General features: G+C 42.7%; 1 protein-coding gene across 2 annotated transcripts in view; it reads right to left on the bottom strand.

The window, feature by feature from the left end:
* Nucleotides 1-415: 415 nt before the first annotated feature.
* znf827 (zinc finger protein 827) overlaps nt 416-27765 on the bottom strand; it is a 66375-nt gene continuing 39025 nt past the window's right edge. The window contains exons 6-15 of one of the 2 annotated variants that reach the window (XM_030048257.1): nt 22545-22787; nt 21051-21105; nt 20684-20787; nt 15240-15377; nt 13607-13778; nt 11707-11873; nt 8789-8998; nt 7847-8024; nt 5173-5223; nt 4648-4785 (exon numbers count right to left, since the gene is read on the bottom strand). In XM_030048257.1, coding sequence (XP_029904117.1) covers nt 5175-5223; nt 7847-8024; nt 8789-8998; nt 11707-11873; nt 13607-13778; nt 15240-15377; nt 20684-20787; nt 21051-21105; nt 22545-22787 — 1316 coding nt within the window. In that variant the 3' untranslated portion in view covers nt 4648-4785; nt 5173-5174. Of the gene's footprint in view, nt 4786-5172; nt 5224-7846; nt 8025-8788; nt 8999-11706; nt 11874-13606; nt 13779-15239; nt 15378-20683; nt 20788-21050; nt 21106-22544; nt 22788-27765 lie in introns of both variants that reach the window. The other variant, XM_030048267.1, reaches the window with a different exon arrangement.

Here is a 27765-nt window from a genome sequence, read left to right as displayed (position 1 = left end):
AGGGAACAGTAATTTATTGTGCTAGAACAAATTGGAATAATTTTCTGCCCTACATCCATAAATCTAATCACAAATTATGACTCAAACACAATCTGAAGATGTATTTGTAATGCAGGTGACAGCTTATGCAGTCGTTCATGGTGATGTGTTAATGTGGCTACTGGTTGATTGCTGTACAGATGTGTATTTTGTGTGTTATCTTTTTTTGGATTTGATATAAATATTGATGTAGCTGATGCTGCTCAGTGAGTGTATTTTCATGTGGATTATAGTGAAGATTTACAATAGGACCCAGGGCAACTAGCTGACTGCTAGAGCATTAGCTAATGAGAATTGTTAGGGTTTATTGTTTGAATTAAGGGAAAAGTGTGACACGCCTTCAAACAGCAGACAAAGAACCGACAGACAGCTGATGTAATATCTGATGTAAGCTTTACTTTCAAATCCTGTTACATTTAGATCTGGCAAGTTGAACATAAAATAATGCCAAACAAAGAAAACAAATACAAAACCAAAAAAGTACAAATGATCTATTTACCAGTTATCGTCACAACCCTGTACAGCCTTAACAATGGAGTAATAAAAAAAAGCTTTATACAGCACATACCAATTTTTTTACTGAGTGCCAAAAAAGATAAAAGATAGAGTTGAGCCTTTTCTAATCATAAAATACAGCCAAACTTAAAGCTGATTGTAGACTGTGCAGTGTGATGCTAACAACTAAATGCAACCAAGGGAGTTAGTTCAGAATAAAAACAATCAAGTGCTAGGAATTAGAGAGAAAGAGAGAGGGCAATGTCATGCATACTCTGAAGTGCTGAAAGTCAAGCTTTAATGTAAAAAAAAAAATAATAATAAAAAATAAAATAAAAGTCACTGTGCTGCTTACAATTAGGCAAAATAAACACAGAAATAAGTGCTTAGAAATACTGGTTTTCAAAAGGATAGAGCCCTGTTGCCTTTTCAAACACTGAACTCGAAGTAAAGGGGAATTAAGGAAGTGCAGCCATTCTTGATTACATAATGATTATGCAGTATTAAAAGGCAGACAGTTGAAAAGGTATCAGAGTGGACACATTCTTTTTTTTTTCTATTTCTTTTTATCTTCTTGTTTGGACCCTGACAATTAGTTTGACTCATTCTCAGAAGTCTCAGGTGGTTTCCTTCCACCAAGTGGCACTAGAGTATAAAAGATAACGTAGATAGTACAAGGAGCTCAGTTCACTGGGTGTGTGTGTGTGTGTGTGTGTTTGGAGAGATGCTCCTTTTGCTCCAGAGACAGCATGCCAGACGTTGACAGAGCAAAAAGGAACAAACAAACACCAGTGTAGGGGAGACAATCTAGGCATTACTCCTGAGCAGGGCATGACGGATTCAATCCTAACATCACATCCTGCCTTAAGTTACATTTTGGTCTTGACAATGCATGTTCTCTGTCCAATCAACATTTCTGACATGATTTAAGTAGAAAAATAAAAAAAAAAAACACATCCAACAACAAATAAGAAAAATGTAATAAGTAAAACAGACACAAACAGGTGAGGAAAATATAAAAGTTGAGGAAAAATAAAAACAATCCCTTTACAAATAAGAAACCATTTTGGCTTGAAGACCACTTAGGAACACAAGCACTGTCAGTCGCGGGTAAAGCTTTTTCAAAACAAAAAATGCTTGTACTATGCTGCCCTATCTTGCAAACATACTTCTTTTTGAGCATTTTAGACTTGTATGGATAAATACATATTCTCATAATCAAAAGTGCAGCACTGTGCAAAATTGGCTATAACAATTTAGCCTGGGACCTTTAGCTCCCAGGAAGAGCTTGACCTCTACTGTCTAATTCATGCAATTTGTATTCATTTACTTTCTCCAATTTCACAGAGGCAGACCCTTGCACCACCAGAAATGCCTACACACGGAACTATGGGGTTTGATTGACTCATTTCCAGCAAACAAGCTACTATTTCATATTACGTTGACTTGATAGATCTAAGTTTGCACTTTTAAAAAGGAAAACAGAGGATCTAAGTGCTTTTGGCTTGAAATGTAACTATATTAAGTGCAATTAAAACTCAAAAGGTTGAGAGGAGGGGAATAGAAAGCAGTACCATGTCTGCCGGCCTAACAGAAGCCATGCCATCGAACACAATCCTGTACAAGTGAATGGCTTGCTTCTTCATTGCACCTACAGGAGCTTTTCTCACAATGGGTTCTCTATGAATGTTAGTAGAAAATATTTTATTATGATGTAAAAGGCTCAGTAAAAAAAAAAAAAAAAAAAAAAATCTAAAATAAAAAAGTCTAAAATAAAATAAAAATAAACAGACACAGAAGGCCACCAAACACACCGTTTTTCTCTCTTTACCAGCACAGAAGACCTCCCTGTTACACTTCTGTATCACTTTCTCATGTACATAAACAAAAATACATTCATTCAAGTCATTTTGGAACAGTTTTTTTTTCTTTTTTTTTTACACAAAAATTACAAAAAGCTCCAAAAAGCACCATTGAATCGGCCTGTGGTGACTGTGAGCTGTGGGCACATAGCTAACCCAGAGCTGGTCACCTCCACAAAACATGTTATCTCATATATCTCTTCTAAGTATAGGTGCGCAATACATAGTTCTGCATACAGTGCTAGCCTGATACTCACCTGGTCTCAGAAATAAGTGAATGAATGTTGTGGTGGAATTTCAAATGGCCGCTCACCTCGGAGTGCAAACACATTGCTTACATTTTAGTATAATAATCTCAAATGGAATAATTAGTGATAAATGTATGTCTAACGCTTCTTGTCTGTTGTATGAAAGGCCAGACTGAGTATTTTCTTTATTTAGATTATTATAGCTAATTTTCTTTTTTGCAAGAGTTAATAAAAGACAGTTCCTCCCAAATACACAGAATCAGGATGAGTGCAGATTTGAGAATAAGAGGAAATGCCATCCACACCGACTAATAGTCTTTAAAATGACATTTGTTAACGACAGCCGACATCTATTCTGAGACAGAGGTGATATCAGGCAGCAACTATGCATATGGTTTCACCATTATACAAAACCAACAGAACTCAAAGTGGTGGGAAGGGGGAGGGCTACAAAACTATGTACAAGATTGATAAATAAGTAAGTGCGTGGTTTGAGGCGTTGCTTTGGAAACGTGCCTTTTTCAAAGAAAAGCATCCCGTTTCATTGGTTCTGTCCACATTGCGCCGCTAACACTTCAGGATATTTCGAATTAGCTTCCTAATGACGTCAAAGCTAGTTGAAACACAGAAACAGGCATGCTATTTTGATGCATAATAGCAATAGACAAAAATGCACTAAAATGTAGCACTTGCAAGTTTTGTTTCTTCTTTTTCAACTTTTATCTTGTCAAACAACTAAAGAAAAATATCTATAAAATTGAGATACGTTATTTTCCTCAGATAATGCAACTGGGTCCAGGTCATTCAGAAGTTTAAAAACAGAAAAAAAGGATAAGAGAGAGAGTAGTAGTAGTAATAATTCAATTGATAGAACTGATAAGAAAAGCAGCTTTTTGATATAAATGCATTTTTAGCACGTACAGCCTTTTTCTCATAAATGTTTTTTTTTCTTCTGTAAGTCTGTGTCTGGTCCAGCTTATTCTGCTGGTCTGATTGGAAAAGAAGTTGCTCCCACTGCAGTGGGTTAGTGTCATTCACGCCACTGTCCGAGGAGTGAGGGAAAGAGCGAGGAGAAGAGGAAAAGAAGTGGGTGAGGTCAAACAGTCTTGGCCCTCTCCATCAGTCCCAGGTAGGCCAGGAAGGAGTGTTTGTGGGAGGTGGGTGAGGGAGGAGAGTGAGAAGGGGACAAGGAGTTGGAGGAGAAGAGGAAAGGGGACGTGGTGGGCCGGCATCTGGAGTGGGGTGATCGGGCGTGCGAGTGGAATGTGAAGCGGCTGTTGTGGGTGAACAGGGTGGTGAGGGGGATCAGGTGTGCCCGTTCACAGTTCCTGTACTGCTCGTAGATGTGGTGGGAGGAGGGGAAGAAGAGGGAGGGGCTGCCGCCGCTCAGACCGCCGAGGCTTCTGGTGGCGTTGCCGCCGTTAGCACTCACCAAGCAGTGCTGAGCAGCAGGGGGCGTGGCTTCCAGTTGATGAGACTTGCCCAGTGTGAGTGACAAGGCGACCGACTGCAGGGCCTGGGAGGCTGTTAGACTCATGAGGGGGCTGCTGCTGCCGCTCCCTCCGCTGCTCCCCCCACCTCCTCCGCCCAACAGGAAGGGCTCCTGGCTCTTCCTTGTCAACGACCCCCTTGGTGACGTGCCCTCTAGTGGCAGCTCCTCCTCTCCGGCCTCTTCATCCTCCTCTTCTCCTCCTCCTCCTCCTCCTCCGCCTCCACCCAGTCCCCCTGCCCCTCCACCCTGGTGTTTCTTGAGGTGGCGGCTGAAGACAAAGGGGTGTGTGGTGGTGAAAGGGCACTCTTGGCAGCCGAAAGTCTGGCGCGGCGCGTGCTTCAGCTTCTTGTGCAGGTTGAGGTTGTCCTTGCGCTTGCAGCTATAAGAGCAGCGGTCACAGTGGAAGGGCCGCTCGCCGGTGTGCACACGCATATGCTCGATCAGCTTATTGGCCGTCTTGGACAGGTAGCCGCACTGCTCACACTTGTAGTGGTTGCCCAGGCGGTGGCCGCGCATGTGCGCCTCCAGTGACGCCTGGTCGGGCCACAGTGCCTGGCAGATGCGGCAGCGGTACTCCATCTTACAGTGCGTCTTCAGGTGGCACTCCATGGCCGCTGGACGATTGGTGGAATAGATGCAGAAAGGGCACCTGGATGTGGGAATAAAAGGCCGGGAGAAAGGGAGGGAAGGAGGCACAACACACAAAAGCAAAAGACAGTTGAAGGGGGAAGTGTGCAGTACTAAAGAACCACAAAAAACACCTTGAAATTTAAAAACACACAGGGATGAAGAGGAAAGGGACAGGTCAAGGAAAAGTCTGTGTGTAACGTGTACATTCTATGCTTTAGGGTGTGGTGTGTATGCGTGTGTGCTCATGGTGGTATGTGTGGTTGTTTTAAAAAATGTTTGAGAGATCGAGGTGATCAAATATGTGTGTGTGTGAGTGTGTGTGTATGTGTGGGAGGGGGTGACAGGCTGGAGAAAAGATGGGAGCAGTAGGACATGAAGGGAAATGAAGAAATGGAGTGGCACTTACATTTAAATAGCACCTTTCATCTGCTCTGGGCCCCAAAGCGCTTCACAAACCCTGCAGAACAGAATCACCTCAGAAAAACCTCAAATGGTCAAGGCCCTCTCTCCCTCTCTACACACTCCTGCATATACAGAGACACTGCACATTGCTGAAGTGTACACACTGGTCTAAAAAAAAAAAAAAAAAGCAGTCTCCTGATCAGGACTGAGAGGTAAACAGAGAGAAAAAAAAAGTTGTCTATCGGTGTTGCTTTCAGGTCGATTAACTCTTTCTACACCTGTTTGCCTAAATTCAGCCTAATTTTCATGGAAAGAATAAAGAAATTCTGTGTAATCCCAGAAGAACTGGAAATACAATGCATGTGTGGAGATAGTTAAAAGTTCAGTGACAATGTTAAAGACAATTTACTGTTAAGTTATTGTATGAATATGGAAAAAATATTAGTGTAAGCCAGTTTCTTCTATCTCTTTCTTCCCTTGAACCAAAAAAAAAAAAAAAAAAAAAAAAAAAAAAAAAAAAAAAACCCAATATGGCCACCACCTGTTCCTTTCCCTCTTGAATAATAGCTTGAAGAGATCAGTCTGGCCTAAATAATGTTGGTACCAGACAGAGGATACATTCATTTTTGCCACTTAAAACATTAACAAAACATTTATCCTTCACTCACACACTACAAATAGCGACAGGTCCTGAAGTTGCACTTGTTAATGACTATAAAGATACTGTTCAAGAGTATCCTTAAGCTACAAAAGGGCTTATTTAAACAGTTGTGTGCTGACAACACCACAACTCATGTACAATCCCTAGTGGTTCCTAAGCTACATCCAATGAAATGCTACTCCTTCCACACATTTGCAAATGTTGAAAACACCCTGGAACGACTGATGGCTACACAGAAACAAGATGTCGAACACAGATCTCTGCTTATGACAAGATGAGGCGATAATCATAATGATAATCAATGATTCTGCACATGCACAGGCTGTCGTTATGAGAACTCAAAAGCACAAACAAATGACTGTTGTGTTACTTGAAATGAACTACATTTGTGGTTATTTTCCTGGTGTCTTTCTTGGATGTTAAATAAACAGTAGCCAGTGGATTAGGTAAGTATTTTCAACCCCAAATGGTTTCAAAGTCTATCCCCAAACTGAATGTTTGTTTAAAAATTTGTCTGCATTTGGTAGATTATTGTGACTATCTCAAAGCCACATCATTAGCGTGTGGTGGATCTTATGTGTTGGCATTGGTTTGAGGTCAACAGATGGGCTTAATGTTGGCTTGACAGGCTGAGAATGACACATAAATATGTCACAGTACAACGGAGGCTCCTATAGGACTGGAGTAAGGAGTTGGAGGGAAGTGTGCTAGTAGGCTGGCTACATAAGAAGTGACTCTAAGGGCTGTCCTATCAAGTTATTGTGAAAAGAGCTCATTACATCAAATATTCGTGTGTGTGTGTGTGCATATAACTGCATTTTGGGGGGATCTTGAGTGTCTGGGATGGATGCAAACTACAATGTGAGCTTGGTGAAAAAAGATTTTCATCTGGGGTCAGTGTTTCCCCAGATATGCATGCTGTGCATCACGCGTGTGAGGGTGTGGGCTTGCAAGCATGCCGACTCTTTGTGAACGTACATTTAGTCTTGACTTGTGTGAATGCCTGTAAAAGGTAATTTCAGTTTATGATGTTTCAGTGGTGAGTGATCTGGCATTTGTGCTTGTTGAGTGTCGGTGAAGTTATCTGGAAAATTAGTACGCGCCTGAGTGCGAGTGGTTCTCTAGTAAGGGTGTGCCAAGGAACCAGACAAAAACACTGACAAATTCCTTCTTCAGCGAGTCTGAATTTAATCCAGTCACTGTGGGGTATAATCTGTATTAGGGGAGCTGTGCGTTTCTTGAACACAGGTTTCATCAGATTGTTTTTCTTTGGCATGACTGTTAGCTGCAGGCAACAGAACAACAGACCCTGAGGGGAAGCCCAACTCCATCTCCTCTCCTTCTTGCCTTCTGTTCCCAGCAGCCACTGCACACACTGTATGCCGCTGCCTAACAAGTTACACTTGCCAATTTGAGGTTGTCGAGAAAAATTAATTGCAGTGAGCATTTGCTATCTGCAGCAAGCAATTGATTCAAGTGAAATTAACTGATTGAGGACACATTAAACAACTGGATAAAATCTACCTTCAGCTTTACCATACTTTACCACACATACCTTGTTTATAGTGTTTATATTGCTTGCTGCTATTTATTTGCTTCATGTTTTGCTATCCACTTTGCTACTGTAATGTTTGAAATTTCCCCACTGTGGGACTAATAAAGGAAATCTTATCTTATCTCATCTTATGTAAGTTTCTTGTTTCCCTGCCTGCTGCCCTATGCATGCTGGGATAGACTCCAGCCCCCTCGCAATACTGATTAGAATAAGCGAGTATAGAAAATGAATGAAAGTACGTTTACTGTTTTATGTTGTTTTGTAAAGTACTTTCTGACTTTATTTTTGAAAAGTGATACATAAATGAACGTTATTAATTATGGTTGCTGTTGTTCCCACAACTGGCACACCCTTTGTGTCTACCTATGTGTATGTGTGTGTACAGAGCGGGACAGGGAGAGGGGTCAGGGAGGGGGAGGATGGGCGGAGTTAGGAACCTCTGTCTGTACTTGCTTTCCTTACTTGAGCCCTCCGGAGGGGACGGTGTGGCACTTCTTGTGCTCCAGCAGCTGCTCAGGCGTCTTGAGGAACTTGTGGCAGACGTCGCACTCAAACATGCGTGTGATGAGGTGGATCTGCAGGTGCCGCTCGTACATGCTACGCGTCTTGCACACAAAGTTGCAGAAGACACACTCAAAGCCTGGAGAGAGAGGGGGCGCAGAGTCAGTAGAGCTGAGGAACAGGAGCTTACCTAAGTGACAGACAAGATAGTTATGGTTATGAACTTTATGAGGGATGTGACATTAGACATGATGCTGTGCCACAGGTAACAAAGAAAATATCAAGAAAGTAGACTCTACGCCTACTTAATGACAACTATGTCATAACAATCATCAGGTGAAGAAACTGCAGAGCACAAAAAAACAGACTAATATGGCAAGCCAGAAAGTTCAGTACAGGTCATTTTGTTATTTATACTTACTGGTATCAATGGGAAAATGTGACAAAACCATACCAGTGGAGATATTTTCTGTTTCTACAACATCTAACGGCAGTAGAAGCCAGATTTTCTAAAAGCAGAAATTATTATCCATATACTGACGATATACTCATGGTGTGGTGATGCATAGTTATTGGGAAAAAAAGACTATTTGAAAAAAAAGACTGCTGTTTGTGAGGCTCACTTAAGAGTGGCCTCATTGTAACATGGTGAACATGAACTAATTTCATACTTTTTTAAACTTGGATTCTCAAGTGTTAGAGATATTCACAGTTAAGAATAAATAACAGTTTAATTTCCATGGTGCTGCTATTGGTCTCCTGCAACAGTGAATTGGCAGATGGATCAGACAGTGAAATCAGGTATGTTTCCAGACTCTCACAATTAAGTCCACTGTCTTTCTTTTGATCCACCATCTTTGACAGGTAATATTTTAGGTGGCAGCAGTTCCCAAAATTCCTTGCCTTTATCAGGCTTTTCCTCAGTTCCTGATCCCGAGTGGCTTCCGGAGCTGGATTGGCTGCCTGCAGAGGAGGACGGGGCTAGCAGGCTCTTGAGTTCTTCGTTACCGTGGGTGAGGTCTCCACTCTCGGAGCTGTTGAGTGAATCGCTGAGAGCTGAGAGAGAGGAGGAGGTGCTCTTTGTCTCACTTAGGGGACTCCGTGAGTTCAGACCTGGACACAAGAAGATAGAGGACAGAAGGGGACAAATTTCTATCACAAACATACACATTTTCATCAGGACCATCAGTAACATCAGAGCCATGTTTCATGGAGTAGAAATTCTATGATCACTGTTACACTAAAAATAACCCAGCAATGCAAGTATTTAACAGAAATTCTTTTAGAAATTGAGCTGAATGCCTGATACAGAGAAACATAAAAGCTGCAAAACTGCCATTTACTTTATGTACATCTGTACAAACACTGAGACACACAGTCACAAGCAGGCAGCCTCAGCTGCAGTGCTCTGTCCTCTGACTGAGGCCCTGCTGCCAGTCCAATCAAGAAGCAGCGTGCGTTTATCGATCTCCCTCTCCCAGTGTGCAATTCACTAGGATGGAGGAAGAGAGACAGAATTAGAGAGAGGGAGGGGTGAGGAGCCAGGGTCATGGCCAAAGGAGCTAAGATGGCGGGAGCATCTCAGGGCACAGCTCAACAAAGGGCATTCACTCAGGAAGGAGTGAAAAGAGGGAGAAAAGGGCTGTGCGGATTGTGAAATGGTTGACCTATCTTTTTAATGCAGACACACACGCACACGTCTGAGTATTTGACTTAGACGAATGCACACAAGCAGAGCAAATGCTTTTTCATGCAAAGAATCACACAATATATAGAAAATATTAATTAGCGTCAACCAAATCAAGAGGTGCCATGGTAATGAACAGCACAGCATTGGCAGCATTCTGCATACGGTATTGAACCAGGTCTAGAGAGCTCTTTTCTACTGCAATATTTAACGTCTACACGGCCTCTCTCACAATACCTGAAGAAATGCCACAGAATGTAAGGCAAAGGAAAATAAAAAAGACCGTTCATGAGCAAGCCTTGACCATGAAGCATGTACACTTCTTCAGTTCTAACTGAATGATATTCCATTAGCTCTTTCACCTTATAGCTTCATCTGCAACACCCGTGGTACAGGAATGAAAAAAAGGAAAAGAAGCAAACTGTAGCTTCCAAAATGCCCAGGGCAGACATAAACAACTACTGCAAGAAAAGTCCCACCACCTAATGGGGGAGAGGGCTTTTTCCATGCGGTGTCCACCCTTCATGGGAGTTTGGGGGGGTTAGTTTGAACCAGAGCACCTACTGACCTCAGCCAATTCTTGTTTGTGTGTGTGTGTGTGTGTGTGTGTGTGTGTGTGTGTGTGTGTGTGTGTGTGTGTGTCCACAGCCACATTGATAGCCAGGTAAGTAGCTTTTTACACTCTTTCTCAGCATTGTGGTTTCCCTTCTATCCCCTTTAAAGCCAACATCACTGGGAAAATTTACAGTTCTACATTGGACAGTGTCTGTGCATAAAGAAATCACTGCTTAAGTTAAGTTTAACTCTGGGCCAATGAAGTACAGATAAAAATGTAAGCAATTATGTTTACATTATCTGTAACAGAGTCAACTGTTGGACAGTTGGTGACTTCCAAAAATGTTATGTGATATTTCTCACCATTAATTTTGTGACATCTTGCAGTCTGTATAATTTGGGGATCAAGCGGTCAACGAATGAACATCAAAATAAATTTAGAAGCCTCAGATTGGTCTCTCTTTAATTGGCTCCATGTTGTCCATAGTATCAGTGGAAATGAACCGCAAAACACTGAAAAAGTACAAACCAGCCAAATCACAGTTCGTGCAGTCTTGTGTTGAAGTATACATAGTACTTGCATTTTTGGAGAGGAGTTATGTAGGAGCCACAGTTACACAGCTATAGGGGCATTCTGATAATATAAACTGCACAAACTAGCCACTACCACTTCTAGTTTTAGACACCTTAGCATTGTTACCAAACAGGGCTAAGTGAGATAAAACCTTCAGACCTTGAAATTGGATTCAAGCTTCCACTTAAAGAAAGAAGGATGTGGGTGTTTGAGAAGTGGGGAGAATGAGCACTAAACCATGCTCTTGTAGGTCTATGGACATTTGTGTGGTCAGCTGAGGTGTCCATCTCGTGTGGGTGTGAGGTAAATGCCAAGCTAGGCTGAGAGACTTAAAAGATGGCCACAGTGGCATCGTAAACCCAGCTCGTCTCTGAAGGACCCAAGGCCTATTGATTTTTTTCCCCTCAGGCACGATAAGGGCCAACCCTCTCAGATAAACAAGGCCACTGTGGCCTCTGAAAGACCCTCAGCTGTCTAGGCTGGACAATCCCACCCACCCACATATACACACAAAAGCGCACACACTCAGAGGCGGCGGAAGGGCAAAACGTCAGCAATAAACTGGACAAAGCCGTTTCAGACAAAAACACTCGTATCGACCAACAGGGGTTCAGACCTGCAGCTTTGAAAGTCCAGAGAAGGTCGACTGGAGAAGGCTGTCCTATTGTTTGTGAAATGCAGTCCTAGTCTTTGTCTTTCAGAGTCACTATACTCCTCTGTTACAGAACTATCACGCTTTCATCAAGTTTAAATTACCACTATGTGTCAGTATATTGACATGAAACAGTGCTTGCTGGTACCCATTCATATAAATAGACGGCCACATAATTTCTATTCCAAGCAACAACCACAATATATAACTTGTGATAGTAATACTGAAAAGAACGCCATAAATAATTTATCACGGGGAGGAACCCTGTACATATCTGAATAACTCATCGTAGCTATTTCTGGTTCCACCGTCAAAACAACTTTGGCCAGCACACAGCATCGGAGGATCTGTACCTGCGTGTCCAGTACTGACGTGGTTCTTCATGTCGCTCTCCTCCACACAGACGTAGTCACAGACACTGCAGCAGAGTGAGAACATCCACTGCTCCTTGTCCACATGGAGCGACATGTGGCTGACGAACTGGGCGTTCAGCTCCGTCTGGAAACCACACACATGGCAGCTGGACAGAGAACAGAGAGGAAGACGAGGGAAGATGGCGAGAACAAGAGGACAGTTAGCTTTGGCATTATTATGCCCTCACATACTGGTGTGTTGTGTAACCACCAGTAGAAATACTTACGAGATGATGTATCACCATTTGTGATGTTAAGGGCAGTTTTTTTCTCTCTCTATGAGCAGACTACCAGTTGTAATGAAGCACATTTCTTGGATATTTGTTGATTCATATTACCAGTAGTAATGTGCAGACAGCTACAGTGAAGGTGCTCAAACATTAACACTGCCTATAGTCAGTTTCTACCTTGCTCAGACTACCAGAGTGTTTGTACTATTTAAACACTACCAGAGTGTTTGTACTATTTAAAGATTACATTCCAACATGTTGTATAATAAAAAATAAACAATAAGCAAATAAATTAACTAATAAATAAATGATTTAATAAAAAACTCCAGAAGCTATAAGCAAAAACCTTGCTGTGTCTCAGAACTTGACAAAAATTGTAACCTACTGTGCTTTAATTTCACATCATCAATCTTTAGGTAGATCTTGTAGGTGTCAGAATTTTTAAAAGGTAAATATCAAATTTTAGAATGACATGTTTCATTTAAAAAGGCAGTTACTATACATTTATGTGGTTGACAAAGGCGCTCTCCAGGTAGTTATAAACCAATGCTATGACCAGGGTTTACCTGCAGCAGGAGGAAATTATTTTGTGTTAGTCCACCGGTACTACCTATAGTATCAGGGGACAGTCCTTGTCTGTTACTCTATTAATAACACTTATAGTAGTGGTACAGTAGGTAGGGGTGGCCCAACAATTTGATGCTTTGATGCATCAACAGAAATGTCCTGTATCGACTATGTTCCTGGCGGCTCATGCAAATACACAAGCACTGCCAATCAGCTGATATAAACAAACAACTGAGCCCAGCAGATTGAAAGTCTTAGCTGTTCTCAGTCTACCTTTATAATCATGTGGTTTTATTTTTATTTTATGCAGACCATTATCTGAAACAGTATTTGCACATTATAATAGTACATATGCCCTTTATATAATTCAGTAGTAAAATAGAGGCACAGAGCGAGCCATATCTCACTATCGGCTGTTACACCCACACCGACTCAAAATGCTGAGACTAATTTTGAGTGGATTGTTTAAGAAAGCGAATGCAGTTTATGACCTCTGATTGGAAATCTTTTTAGCCCACTGTATCATCAGTTGCTTGAGGGAATTTGAGCGGACAATGCTCTCCATCATTAACCTGGTTAGATTTCTTAACTTCTTTCTTTCAGTTTCTCTTAACATTGTTCTTTTCATAGCAGTGGCTGCATAATTTCATGTTTTAATGAACTTATCAATAACACAAGGGCCATTTTAGGTGTTTTTGTACTCCTGCATCTGTACGATTTTCACTACAGGGATTGCCACAGTTGATATTTCTGATTCTCTCAATAAAAACGGAGCACAGTACTTGATTTTTTGCTTTCAGGAATGACTATATATCAGATAAATACACTGGTACCAACAGATTTTTGATGTTTGCATTTTCTCCCTTCGATCTGAGCAATTTTTTTTTAGACTGCTTCAAACCAGTACAGGCATTTGTGAACGTATGCATGAGGGCATGCTCAGACACATCTCTTTTGGGATAATGATTCAAAACTGACCCCACAAAATCTTAGTCCTGGACACCCCTAGAGGTAGATGTTGTGTTTTGGTCCATTAACACTACCTGTAGTAGTAGGGGCAGTTCTTGCGCTCCACAGAGTCGGTGGTAACTGCAGTGACGATCTGGTCTGCGTCTGTGTTGACCAGCTTGACAGAATGGATGGTCAGGTGCTGATTGAGGTTAGCCCTGCACTTGGCTGCATAAGGACACAGGTGACACTTGTACTTCCTCTCCTCTGCAACAAAATACACACACACGCACACACAAACACACACGCACATGTCCTCAGGTTACTGTAAACACTACCTCAGATGTTATTTCATTAAGTTGCAGTCAGTCTCTAAGCCCTTACCACAAGCTCAAACCTAATTACTTAATGCCTAACCCTAACCCACCTTAACCTGACCCCATCTGTAACTCCAATCATAACCCACGGAAAAGAAAATCCTTGGAGACATTTCGCAATTTCCCTCATAACTGACCAACTTTTCTGGGTTTACAATAAGATGGTTTAAAAAAAAAAAAAAAGCATGCATACACAAACCCACGCACAGACTCATATCCATATCCAAGAGGTGCAAACAAACAGACATTTCACACAAGTTAATTGAGAGCACTCAAAATACTATGCATAGACACAACCTTCTCCTGTATCCCAAAACACAAATAACACTCATTCCTCCCCCCTAAATACACACACACACACACACACACACACACACACACACACACACACACACACACACAAACACACACACAGAATGAATTTGCCCCAAGGACATGAAGCCAGGCAACCTTTATGTCGCCGGGGAAACCAAAAAGACCATCACGCTGACATATGCCCCTGCTTCTGCTCTCTGTGGTGTGGCCAAGCTGTTCACAGCCAACCCTCTCAGATGGTGCGTGTGTGTTTTTGTGCGTGTGTGTGTGTGTGTGCTTCCGTGTCTATGTGTGCGCACACAAAATGTGAGAGCTTGTCCAATTGTGTGGGGGCATTTTGTACATGAGACTCCATTTATGTGCTCAGTGATTTAGTTTGCTTTCCCAAGTAGGTTACATTAATTTCTAATCCAGCGTTAATTTGCTTTATATAAAATGCTTAGTATAAGGATGATAGTCATTATTTTTTTCTTAATAAGGACCAGGGAAAAGACTGAGGAAGAGACGGATGGGGTAGAGAGGGGATCAATTGGGAGCGGGGAGTGATTAGGGGCTCTGAAGGGGCCAAGTTTGAAAAGATCACGTAATCAGGACACTGGGGAGAACACAGCTCTATCCTGAGTGTGTCTCCTGTGTCTCAGAGAGTGCGAGAGAGAGGGAGAGAGAGAAAGCAAAATAGGGAACCAATTGTAGCAGCATCAGAATTAGTGGAGTCTGTATGTGTGTGTGTGTGTGTGTGTGTGTGTGTGAGTGTGTGCTGGTCTGTGTAAATGTGTGTGTGTACATTCTGGGAGGCATCCTTCTAGCTGGGTAATTACACGGGCAGTTTTCCCAGTGAGACTAATCATGGTAGTAATCTCTTTAAAGGAAGGGTAATCCAGTCTAGTCAACCTTATTTACTTACTCTGGGTAGCACATGCACAAGCGCACATGCACAAACGCTTGTGGTGGCATCTATGCGCGAATGCAGACATGCATGTGCGCAGCGGGGTGCACATACCCATGGCAATCTGTGTGTGTGTGTGTGTGTATCTACCTGTGTGTAGAGACAGATGTCTGGAAAGGGTCTGCTGTCTACCAAACACCTTGCCGCAGACAGGACAGGGGTAGAGCTGTTCATTCAGTCTCCACTGGGCAATCCCGTTTCCCGGCTCCCCGCCACCCTTTTCCGAGTCTAGAACACACACACACACACACACACACACACACACACACACACACACACACACACACACACACACACACACACACACACACACACACACACACACACACACACACACACACACACACACACACATCATCTATTGTAGAAATTGCAGATCAATTATCATGCTGACATACATCAAACACATTTTCAGGTAAAATATGTGAAGATGCTGACATTCCAAACCCTATCACCCTGCTGTGGTATTTGCGCATGTTTTATTTGTTTTCTTCTTTATCAGATTACAAAATACAAGGACACATATTGCTTTGCCTTCATATTTACCTGAAATTTCAAGTAAAAAAAAAAACACATTATTTTCTTCATAGTTATAACAGTCTAACACAACAGTCTCCAGGTGAGCAGGTGCCCACATGCCCTCCACCACCTATCAGTCCTAAGCCCTTCTCCGGAAGGTGTGTGGTTATCCATGCTAATCAGCCTGCACACTCCGCCTTGCCCCTGGCCTCCACCCCACTGCACTGACATACGGGAGCGGCTGGGGTGGGGGGGTTGTGGGCGGGGGACTGGTGACGGGACAAGAGAGATAGAGCAGCACAAAAAGGATGAGGGAAAACAAGGAGAGAGAGAATGAGAGAGCAGGACAGAAAGAAACCGAGACAACAAATTCTTACATTCAACAAGGAGAGGAGAAGAATTAACCTTCTGATTAAAGTGTCGTTCTCCTTTGAAGATTCTAAGCCACGCAAAGGCAAAGCAAAGCTTTGACTCATACGGCTGCACTAAATCATGGCAGGCCTACCAATGTGTAAAGCATAAAATACCCCCATACCCTGTGTAAATATTATGCGGCCAAAAGAATAATGGGTGGGCTAATGTATGAAAATGCAGTCTGAATCTAGCTGCTTTATTTTCCAATGATCTTTCCTGATATACGTAAGCCAGATATGTCCCTTCATTCACCTGTAAAAAAAAAAAAAAAAAAAAAAAAAAAAAAGGCAAGAACATTTTCAGATGCTGAAGAAATCTGAAAATATTTTTGCTGCCCTGCAAAAATACAATTGCATATTTGAATGTAACTACAATCTCTCCAAGTAGGGTTAGAATCACTGAAGCTTATTTGTATAATAGTTTGGCATTAACAGGGTATAAAAAAGACAGCCATGCTTCAGTCATTGCACTATACAACTTTCACTGATAGGGGCTGGATTTTTGCCTTTTTTTCCCTGCAATGCTCAGAGAACATGATACACGGGATGAGCTTGACCAAAACCCTAAGTGCAAAGCATGCAAAAGGGAAGGGATCCTTTGTTTTATTGTCAATGTTTAAAAAGGAATGGAAAAACTCAGTAGTGCTCAGTCTGTTTCTCCCTCAGTAAAAGTTTTGACTGTTTGCAGATGGCAGTCAGTGCACATCACTTTGGCACTCGTCACACTTAAATTAGGGAAGAAAAAAAAAAAGAAAAAAAAAAACCAACAACGTCAAGATACATGTAATTTTCAAAGACGCAGTGTGATAGCTCCTTCGAGTTGCTGTTCTCCACTAAAAGGGCCATTCTGTGAAAACTGCCATAAGCAACACAACCTGGACAATTGATAGGGCATTTTGAGGCCAGGGATCCCAGAATGAGGGAAGGTGGTAAGGAATGTTTTTTGGCATTTGGAGGGAAATTTTATGGCAAGCATTAAATAACAGATGCATTGGCCTTGGGAAGTGGTGCTGAAGGACACTTCAGTCGGGGCTGCATTGACTCCAGAGATAGCCCTGCAGCCTTCTTTCTTTCTCTTACATATTTCAACCCCTCTTCGCCCTCTCCCTCTTCATGCAAACTAGCAAATTCATGTCCTGGAACTTCAAGCAATTTCTAAGAATTATTATTTGCTTTCCCTTAAGCCACATTACCCCCCAACATCTCTTTTTTAGTGACTATTTTGGTCCTATCTTAGCACAATATATTCTCTTACATTCAATTGGGTAAAATACTGTATTATTATAAGCATAGGAATCTGTTATTTTGCAGTTTTTCTTTCTCAAAAGGATGATAAACCGTCCACACACATTATTAGCTTTTATTTATGTACACATGTAAAAAGTAAAGTGGGAGACAGTGTAGAGTGGAAACACAGGAGAGAAAGTTGTGGTGGGAATCAATCCTCAACCAACAGGGCAAACATGTTGCTCTAGAAGCAGTGGATGAAAATTCTCAACTATATCTGGCATATTATATGTTGCAAGGAAAAGTGTACCTCATATAATCTTTTTTCACTGATAGTAGTTAATCAGTTATTTATCAACTAGGAGAAAAAAAAAAATCAGACCTGTATTGGTATCCTACAGTTTAAAGAGAGCCATATATGTGCGGAGAGGAGAGGTGCAGCTACCATAATTTGGAGTACTAAAATAAGATTTTTATGAACTCCACTCTGAAGAGTAACACCGAGTTCTAGCTGCATTTAATTTAGTAATGAAACTCTACTTTAACATATGCAGTGCTCCTTCTAAGAAATGGCATCTCCCAGAATTTAGCGCCAGACTTCAGACTATGAAATCTTAAATGGACCTGCTGACATGTAAGTTAGTTTTAATTATCCTATTGCCACTGAGTCAGCAGTCATGTGAGCCCCTGCTACGGCAACTCTCTGACTCACAACTGTAGCAAGGATCCAGCACACCACCATCACCGCAATACTGGTGGGACTGTGACACCCAGCTGACAGATGGTGAGTATATGTGTGAGTTTGGTAAAGGTGTGCAAGCAGACTAGTTTAAAGCAACATTTGCATGTGAGCTAGTTTAAGGGATGAGCAAAGGAAGTGTATGTATGTGTTTCATCACAAGGCCCTCAAGCAAGACAGGTGGCAAAGGTGTCAAAACATGAGACTCCTCAAGAAACTTGAGGCTGTGTGACCTTAGCCAACCTCTAGGTTATGAGACTCCTGACCTCCCTGTTGGCAGAAAGCTGCCACTCATGCCCCCCACATCTGACTCCAAGTGGTAATTCACACCGCTCTTCTCCATTCTCTATGTCTGTGAATGGCTTATCCTGGGAACACCAGAGCTTCTTAAGGGGCTTGTTGCTGAAGCTGAGCGCATAACAGCATTAACTGTCCTGAGTCAAAGGTGAGAACTGGGTAGGGCCCGGTCACGTAAGGTGACCAGGAGCCAATGGGCAGAGGCCTGAGGCCACGGCCCATAACTCGCACTGATGATTAAGCCAATTAGGGTGTGGTGTGGGCCTTGAAGTGGTTAATGGTTTAATTAGTGTTATTAGAGCTGGAGAGAGAGGGGCACGGATGAGAAACGATGGATTGTGCTTAACCCCAGACTGGAGGGAGAGGAGGGCAAACCCCTGAAGTCACATTGCTAACACGCAAACACACTCTTCTTCATGGTGTCTTGCTAACTCTCCCTCTCAAACGCGCAGAATGTTTTTATACAATCATGATCCAGCATTCAGTTCTAACTCACAACCACTCATTCAGAAGTGCCAAGATAGAGAACATTATTTTTACACCAAACTTATCATATGTGCTCTGTCATTTGAGCAAAGAAAGAACTGTCATTCTGGGTCCAGTTGCATCACCTCTGCTTCAGTTAGAACTAAACTAAGGTTTAGATTATGGGACTATTAAGTTGAAACTTACACACCACTAAATATTACTATATTGAAACATGAAAAATATCCTAATTAGGAGTAACGGTTGCAATGGCAGCCCAATCTGATTTTATCAGCAACTGTATTGAAAATGACGACCCTAATCTTCATGGCTGCTGACAGGTTTTGAGCGGCACATGACAAATAACAAATATCTAAACGCAGCATTGCACACCAGACGAGGTAACAGGATGCTAAAGAAATATTACAGGAATTCTAAAGGATAGCATACATGATACATACATAGTCCTTCAGGAAACAAATACGAGGATGATTCATTAGGTTTATGGCCAAAAGGCTTATAAGTCTGACCTTTCAATATTACCTCCTATTTACAAATTTGAGGATGCTGACTGGATTAACCTAGGTAGACATCATGTTAAGCAACCACACATTACTTTATGGCAAGACGTGCTTCTAACTAAGTCTTGTCTTAGGAACACAGTGCAATCGGATTTAGCTGTGAGTCAGTTACAAAATAAATAGCAGCTACTAAGCCCCTAGTGTGAACTTTACATTCCAACATAGGTAAGAAGTTAAGAACAGCTGGTGCGATCCCCATGTGGTACGGCTGTTTCCAAATGGGTAATGGCTAGTGTAGGAGAGGTGGGATGAGATGGGAAGAGCAACGATTGGAGAAGTTCACTGGCCGTTACACAGAAAAAGCTGTTTGAAGATATGGATGTTGCTGTAGCCTACTTACTTACTAACATCAAGCCAGTTAGAGTGATAATAAGGGAGAGGGAAGATATAAGCTTAAGATACACCAAAGAAAAAGAAAAGGTATGTATGGATATACAAGATGGAGAGACCAAGAGAGAGAAAAAGAAGAAATGAATAAAATAGAGAGAGAGAGAAAGAGAGAGAGAGAGCAGAGGTTGGTTCTGCAGCACAAAACACACTAGGGAGAGGAGAGGTGGGCAGGGCGAATTAACTTTCAGGACACCCTTGACACCCAGAAGCCAATCAGATTTTCATTAACTGGCGGAGGGACGGGCAAAGCTGGCACAAGCTAATTAACCTCTGGATCTCTTACTGCCAAAGGAACATGAAGGGAAGCTCTTGGATGCCAAGGAAGAGGAGAAGGGCAGGAGGCAGGGGAAGCCCCGGGCAGAGGCCTTCAGGTTGGGGAAATGCGTGAGAGTGCAAAGAGGCCTGATGGAGCTCTAAAGGTGGAAACAGGGAAAGAGGGCGTACCAGAGAGGGCTGAGTGATGTTGACGCTTGTGGCTTGGGAGATGTTTAAGTTTTAAGTGCAGGAGGCCCAGGTACTGGCTGGAGATGAGGAGTTGAAGGAGGTTGATTGTGATGTGTTGTTGTGGCAACATATTCAGAAAAGGATGTGTCTTCATGTGTAGTTGTCTGGATGCTATGATCCTGAGTAGCTTTGCAGGCTACAAAGATCTTGAGTAGGTGGGAGTATGTGTGTGTGTGTGTGTGTGTGTGTGTATGTATGTGTGTGTGTGTGTGTGTGTGGTTACCTCCTTTTGTGGAGGCAAGTTTGACGTAAAAACAACAAACATCAGGATACAACATGGGTGTTAATACAATGTACATCCCTCTCTTCTATTCCCACACTCAAGTGATATGAGACATCTGTGCTCCTCTACTGTGCGTGAGCGTGTGTATGTGTGTGTGAGTGCTGTATGTGCCTTACCATGGAAGACTGCCCTGGCAGAGGAGCTGGCCTCTGCAGGGGAAGAGCTCTTGGAGCGCGAATTAAAGGGTGATTGTCTGAAGCGCTCATCCAGGAACGGACTGCTACACAGAGACACAATACAAAATAACAAAAATGATACATAATTATATTATTTACACACACACACACACACACACACACGTGTATATATATATATATAGAACTTGCCAGTGTATTGAGTGTATTGAAATTTTGAATGTTTTTTAACTACAAGTTGTCTAAATATTAACTGTATTTGAACAAATAGCCTATATATTGAAAATTGTGGAATTGAGCAAAAGAGAAGTCATAATCATGGCAAATATATGGAGTAATATTGTCTCACCTGTTTATTCCAACCATGTTACTGTCTTTGTGGTCATTGGCTTTGCTGACCTTTTCTGCAAAATAAAAGCACGAGTCATCAAGGGAAAAGTCATTCATTAGTTAAGCCCTGAATGTTTTTAGTGACGTCCTGACTGATTACAACAGAATTAAACTGATTGGAGTAAATTGAACAGGGTTAACTAAACAAATACTACTTCTTGCCAAACCAAACACTGTCCATAAATTTTTACTATTCAAGTATAAAAAAGACCTATACAAAGAGCCTGAGAATGGAGCCATATGCGTGAGTTTCAAGGCGATGTATTGAAGTGAATTTCAAAGCTGCAACCATCTCAGTGTTCAGAGCGACCTTGGTTACTGATGTGTCTCTGAGGTCCTACTGCTCTGGGTAATTCATATTGATTGCTCATTGTGTGACAGCAGCCCACTCTGTTCCAGTCCCCCTCACATTAAAACAGTAGAGCCCGGTTGTAAGGGGCTGGTTGTTGCTGTTGCCAGGCTAGTGCTGCCCCGGCTCCCTGGGTGGGCATGCTCTGTTACCCCGCTGCCCTCTCTGCCCTCCTTATCCTCCGCTCCCCACCACACCCCCACCCCAAACACCCCACTCCGTCACACTGCTCGCCAAGGACAGAGGTCTCTTTCCACGTTGCCATGGAGATGCCGCACGGGAGAAATGTAAAGGGAGGGAGGGAGGGAAGTGCAGGGGCAGAGCGTGTGCAGCCAAGTGTGCTTGAGCCGGCATGTTTGAAAACGAGTCAAGGGAGGGAGAGAGAATGAGAGAAGGAGGAAAGGGAGGAGGGAAGAGGGGGCATTTGTGCAGACACCGCTCCCCATGGGGCCTTGTGTGTGTGTGTGTAAAGGTGTGTATGCAAGACAGACTGTGTGGGAAAAGAAAGAGATTGTCAGAGTGTCAATGTGTGAATATGTGTGTGAGCAAAAGAGAGAAAGAGAGAGAGTGATTTTAAACATGCTTGCTTCTGTATATTGCATTTAAGTGAAGCAATCAGAGACCGGATAGAGCTGGGGCCACAGTATAAAGCTATGAGCCCAAACTGCACACACACACACACACACACACACACACACACACACACACACACACACACACACACACACACACACACACACCTCGCCTCTGGGGGGCAATGGGTCCACTTCAAAGCTCTGTCTTTATCTAGAATACAAACAGCTGTCTGCTGCTTCAATGTCACTTTCATGACCAAGCAGGGAAAAGGAGGGGAAAACCTATGGACCACATTACATGTCATATATCCTTGACTTTACAACGGAGCCACAAGAGGATGGAAATGGAAACATGTAGGTTTTATTGTCAAGTATCACAAACAGTCCAAGGTTTACACTGAGGTGCCAGCGGGAAAAGGGGACAAGCTGGTGTGTGTGTGTGTGTGTGTGTGTGTGTACTGTTGTTCAGTGTGTACCTGAGAGTGTATCCTGCAGCACTGATATATGTGTGGCTCTTGAAGGAACATACCTGACAATTTGAACAGGAGTTCGGAGGCCATTTTGACTGATATGTCCTGAGAGAAGAGGTCTTTCTGGGGGCGGGCCAACGTCTCAGGCAGGTTGGCCATTGGCTCGCTCTTCTCACTCGCCCCTAAAGTGCTGAAGGCCAGCAGGTGAGAGGCAGGTGGGGCTAGTTCTGTGGGAAGTGGGTCCACCTCCATAGGCTCTGCCTTCACGGTCACCTTCTGGTACTGGGCGTCTTTGTTGTTCTCTGTGGACGATAATTAAAACATAAGACTGTGAGTGGTAAGGCTTTGGTCAAAGAGATTTGAACACTGCTGTATAGGTAGGAGTAAAACATGTTTTAATCATAGAAGAGATGCTGTTCACATTTCAATGTAAATCTTCATTTATTCACACTTTAGTACTCCAAACCCACAGGGCCAGCTGGCGGAGAAAAACAAACAAAACAGGAATGAAGCAAAAACATATAGCCGATGCTATCAAATGTGTTAAACTGATGGAATTTCTTTGTTGATACACTTGATTAGGCTGAATGGAGTGCAGTGAAATGTGTGCACACCCACATGTCACTTCCTGAGTAAGTTTGGCCAGCCAACTGAATGATCAGAGCATCTCTGCATCCTCAGCGCTGTGATTGCAGAATGGTTTGAACACAAATTAAACTGTGTATGCATCACTAATAAAAGTCTTGCTCAAGTTGATGCCCTTTCTGGTTATCCTGTCCAAATGATAAGTTAATTGCATTTACTCAAACCACCGAATAGTTCATGAAGACTAGAATTTCCTATGAGTGTACTTAGAGGACTAAAATACAATACTAGGCTGCTCCAATAATCCATGCAAAAAAAGCAACCACAAAATGTATGCTCTCTGCAAGCTGGACCTGCTTACAACATCCCCTGGATATACAATCAAAAAAATTATGTTTTAAGTTTTCAAGGAGCCAAAAGCACAGTGTTGTACAACTCTGAGACTGAGACCCAGTAATACCATTCCTTTTATCCTCCATCCAACCCTGCCTTTCAAATCCTTGCCCTGCATACTTAAATGTGCAGAGATATAGTATGTATTGAATTAAAAAAAAAAGCCAAAAAAAAAAAAAAAAAAAAAAAAGCCAAAAAAAAAAAGGAAATCCAAATGACAGTCAAAACATGAGCATTCCCTCTAAAGCCGAGTTGATCCGGTTACTATCTAGCTGTGTGGTTATTAGGGCAAGAGGGCACTGGCAGGTCACATAATTGCTTGAGGGGGGGGAGAACTACAACAGCTCATGCAGGATCACTGAGGCAAACAGGAAGGATGCTAACACACTTTAAATATGAGCTAAGCAGACCTTTATGTCTGTTTATGGTAAGTACAGGTGGTGGAGGAAACTATCCAATACTAAAGGGCCTTTTTCTACCGCATGTCAACAAGAGTTTTGCTCCTTTATAAATGAAGTACAAAGTAGCATGAATGTATCATTTCAGCGGTTTTCTGGGACAGAATGGGGAAGGGAACATTTACAGGGGATGGAATCCTAAAGGAGTGAAAATGTTGCTCATGTACCACTTATCACTCAAGTTCAAAAGGTTAGGCAAATGGAGCAGGCTAAAAATAACCAGGAAGGAGATGGCATCTGTATTTCCAAGGTAACAGATCTTGACTGGAGCGATGGCAGGAGAGCACTGTCTCAACGTGGCGACAAGCAGGAGGAAGACAAAGTGGCAGAGTTGATACATTGCTGTCGACATGGCGACTCAGCGCGAATATTGGATATATGAATTTGGCAGGATATGGAGAGCAGGGTTAGGAGGTGGGGGCTTGGTGATGGTGGGGGGTTAATAGAGTATGAGAAGTAGGAGGGAGGTAGGCAGAAAGGGAGGGGAGATGCAAGGCAGTAACCCTATGTTGACCCTGCCACCCCTCCCCTCAAGCTTCCTCCTCCTCCTCTGAACCAGGCGAGAGTGAGTCACTGAGGCTGGAGCACGACCTACATTGTGTGCATGTGTGAACATGCAAGAGTGAATGTACCATATGTGTGTGCATGCAGACATTTGAGGGGGAGGGGTGTGAGTGAGCAGAATGAGTGTTTATTATTTATGCGGATGAATGTAAGTGTAAGCTCCCCTCAGCTTCCTCAGTAGGTCTAGGTGTCTGGATTAGTGGTAGTGGCCAGTGTGCAGGGGACACCAACAACCATCAGCCCACTAATCCCTTAATCAGGTGGCCAGAGTTGGCCAGGAGTGGCCTGGGAAGGAGTGATGGAGGGGCCAGAGGATGGAGGAGAGAGGGGAGGGTGCTGGGGTAAGGGGCACTGCGCCGCCAGGGTCAACCAAGGGACAGGCGCGCTTCCATCATGGGTTCACTGCCCCTAACGACAGGGGCTCAATGGACTGCTGGGCCACACAAACACAGATACACACACACACACACACACACACACACACACACACGAGTGATACTGTACGTACTAGAGCTCCCAGATCTGGGATAAACATGCTGGCATCACAAAGAGCTAACACAGAGGGATCGCGCGGTCACAAGCAGTGTGTAACAATATTTGCTTGTAAACACACTGACGTCACATCGGAGGCATCACAACACACCATATCAGAAGCTTACCTGACAAAAAACAAAGAAATTAAAAAAAAAATAAAAAAAAAAAAATCAACCCATCCCCCAACTCCCACACTGATAACAGCTAGGGCTTTTTGGTTGGGGTCATGACCTAATGTTCTGAAGCCATAAAAAGCAGCTCTCAGTCTGCCTGAATCCAGCTTGTGTGTGTGTGTGTGTGTGTGTGTGTGTGTGTGTGTGTGTATGTCCTGTGTGTGTCTGCACATATGTGTCATCCCCTCTGGTGCATAAACCTTCTCCGTGATACACCAGCTGCCATTAGGCCACAGAATCGGCCGGGTCTGGAGGAATGTCTCGGTGTGTGTGTGTTTGTACATGGGCGCATGTGTGTGTGCACCCTGACAACCTTTTCAGTAAATATCACAGCTTTGTTAGCTTTGACACTATTCCTCCAGTTACACTTGATATTCCTTCAAAATATAGCCAAAGAAAACAACAAACAAAAAAACAACAACATATTAAGCACTGAATGATATGGCCTAAATTTTAAATACAGTGGACATAGTTTTGGATAAAAATGGTATATAATGGCCATATTTGTAGTAATTTTATGTGAAAAATAAAGAACCCTGTAGATGTGCTTTTTTGCTCAGGGGGTCCAACAGTTAATATTTTGTTTACTTGAGATCAGGTGTAAGAATGAATTTTTCTGCCTTTTTAATTTGGAAAACTCCCATATACTTTTGACAGATGATCGTTTCCTGCTTAGTGTCTGACTTTTTGTAATAAAAACCACAATAATAAAACCACTCAATGACACTTGAGTCCTTACCATACGCTCATTTACCTTTTAATTGTTTCTGTTTTAAATATATGATTTATGCTTTTTAGTGTTTTAATATCCTGTGGTTAAAGTGTTGATTTAAATCTGCTTTTAATGTCTTTTGGTGTTCTAATGTGTTAGTGTTCCATGTTGTATGTGTGCTAATGTGAATTGAGCTGCTACTTTTTAACTGCCCTCTGCAGGGATAATTAAAATTGCTTTGCACTGTATTGTATTATGTGTTCTGCTGGCTTTCATTTCATGCAGAGGCTACAGGGTACACTTGTTTCACTTTCACTTCTGTCAAGCTCCATATCTTTGCCTTAAATAAACAAACACAAATAGGTGACACTTGAAAAGCAGCAGTGGCAATGTGATTTCAGCAGTTTTGCAACTAATGACAAACTGTCCATAGAACAACAATACATGCATGGCTGCATGGCTAATATTCAGCCAAAAACTGTTCACTTCCAGCCTTTACAGCTCCTCTAGTAGCAGTAAAATTGCCATAACAGTATGGCAAATTTTAACTCTTAGTACAGACTGATACAAAATGCATAGTTTCTACTCGTGGACCACCCACCACCAAAGGTATCCATCACTGCCAGCGTGTGGAAATATTACATCATCACCTCATTTCTGACTGGAAACTTACCAATGTGCCTGAAGGGGTTTAAAGGTTTTATCAAAAAATGTGACCCTTAACCTCCTAAATCGTATCATCTCAGTGAAATCTGTGATGGTAACCATGTTGCACAGTGTTGCATAAACTGTTATGTGGTGCGGTGAATGATCTGTAAGTGGCATATAAAGAAAGAAATCCCGCACATAGCACACAATTAAAAAATCTTTGGATCATAGCACTCACGGATGAGGGATGTCAGCCAAGCCAAGTGTAAATGTACTATACATACCTTGATCCCTTTGACACAGCACTCCTCAGTTTTTGAGACAGAGTGAAAGTGACTGGGGTTTGTGGGCTGCTCTGTTTTTAGTGATCAACTTTGACCTTAGGTGTCTACTTGAATCAGAACAGATATGAGAGTCTAACTGGCTGTGTGTATACAGTAGCTAGGTATAGCTGTATAACCAGAGGAAACAGCCAGGCACTATTACTGATTCAATGCATGCAAAACCATCTTATCATGCCGTGCTTTGATGCATCGACAGAGTAGGCATAAAAAAGATGAAGACAGGCTGGCAGGGAGAGAGACAGGCAGAAGGAGAGGAATAAGGGAAGGAGAAGGGAAAGCAGAGGGGAAAAAAATAGGAAAGGAGTGCCAGAAAAGGAACACCCGAGGGTAAGAGAGGGAAGAAGAAAGGGGGATGAGAGAGACGAGCTGGAGGAGGACAGGAGGATGAGGAGAGGCTGTAGCCTAAATGACAACCTCTCCACCTCTATTCCTCCCCCTCTCGTTCTCCCCCTTCCCCCTGCTCTCTGTTATTCTGCATCTCTCTATCCCTACCCCCATCCCTCCCTCGCTCAATCTCTCTATTCTCCTGCTCTCTCGCCGACCTGCTCAGACAGGGGTGAAGAGTTCAGGCGCTTCAAAGGCTGCAGTGTGGAGACTGCATGTCATGTGGGAGCCACAGCAGCCTTGCCTGCAGACTCCACAGACAGCTGCTGCTACGGTTGATCCTAGACCAGCTAGCTTTAAATAGCTCAGCCTCTTAACAGTTGCAAACTGCAGCTACATCTGACTCTGGACCAGTGTGTTTTATAAACAGCCCATGGGGAGCCAGATATGGCCCCTATAAACTGTTCATAGACAAAACAATGTGGATGCAAGTGGCAGCTGCAGCTCATCCAAGGATAGTGAAGCTCTATTTCGAAAAGTCAAGA

The sequence above is a fragment of the Myripristis murdjan genome, chromosome 1 (genome assembly GCF_902150065.1).
Source record: "Myripristis murdjan chromosome 1, fMyrMur1.1, whole genome shotgun sequence".
In the NCBI taxonomy this organism is placed as follows: Eukaryota; Metazoa; Chordata; class Actinopteri; order Holocentriformes; family Holocentridae; genus Myripristis; species Myripristis murdjan.
This window is presented reverse-complemented; position numbering and strand designations above follow the sequence as displayed.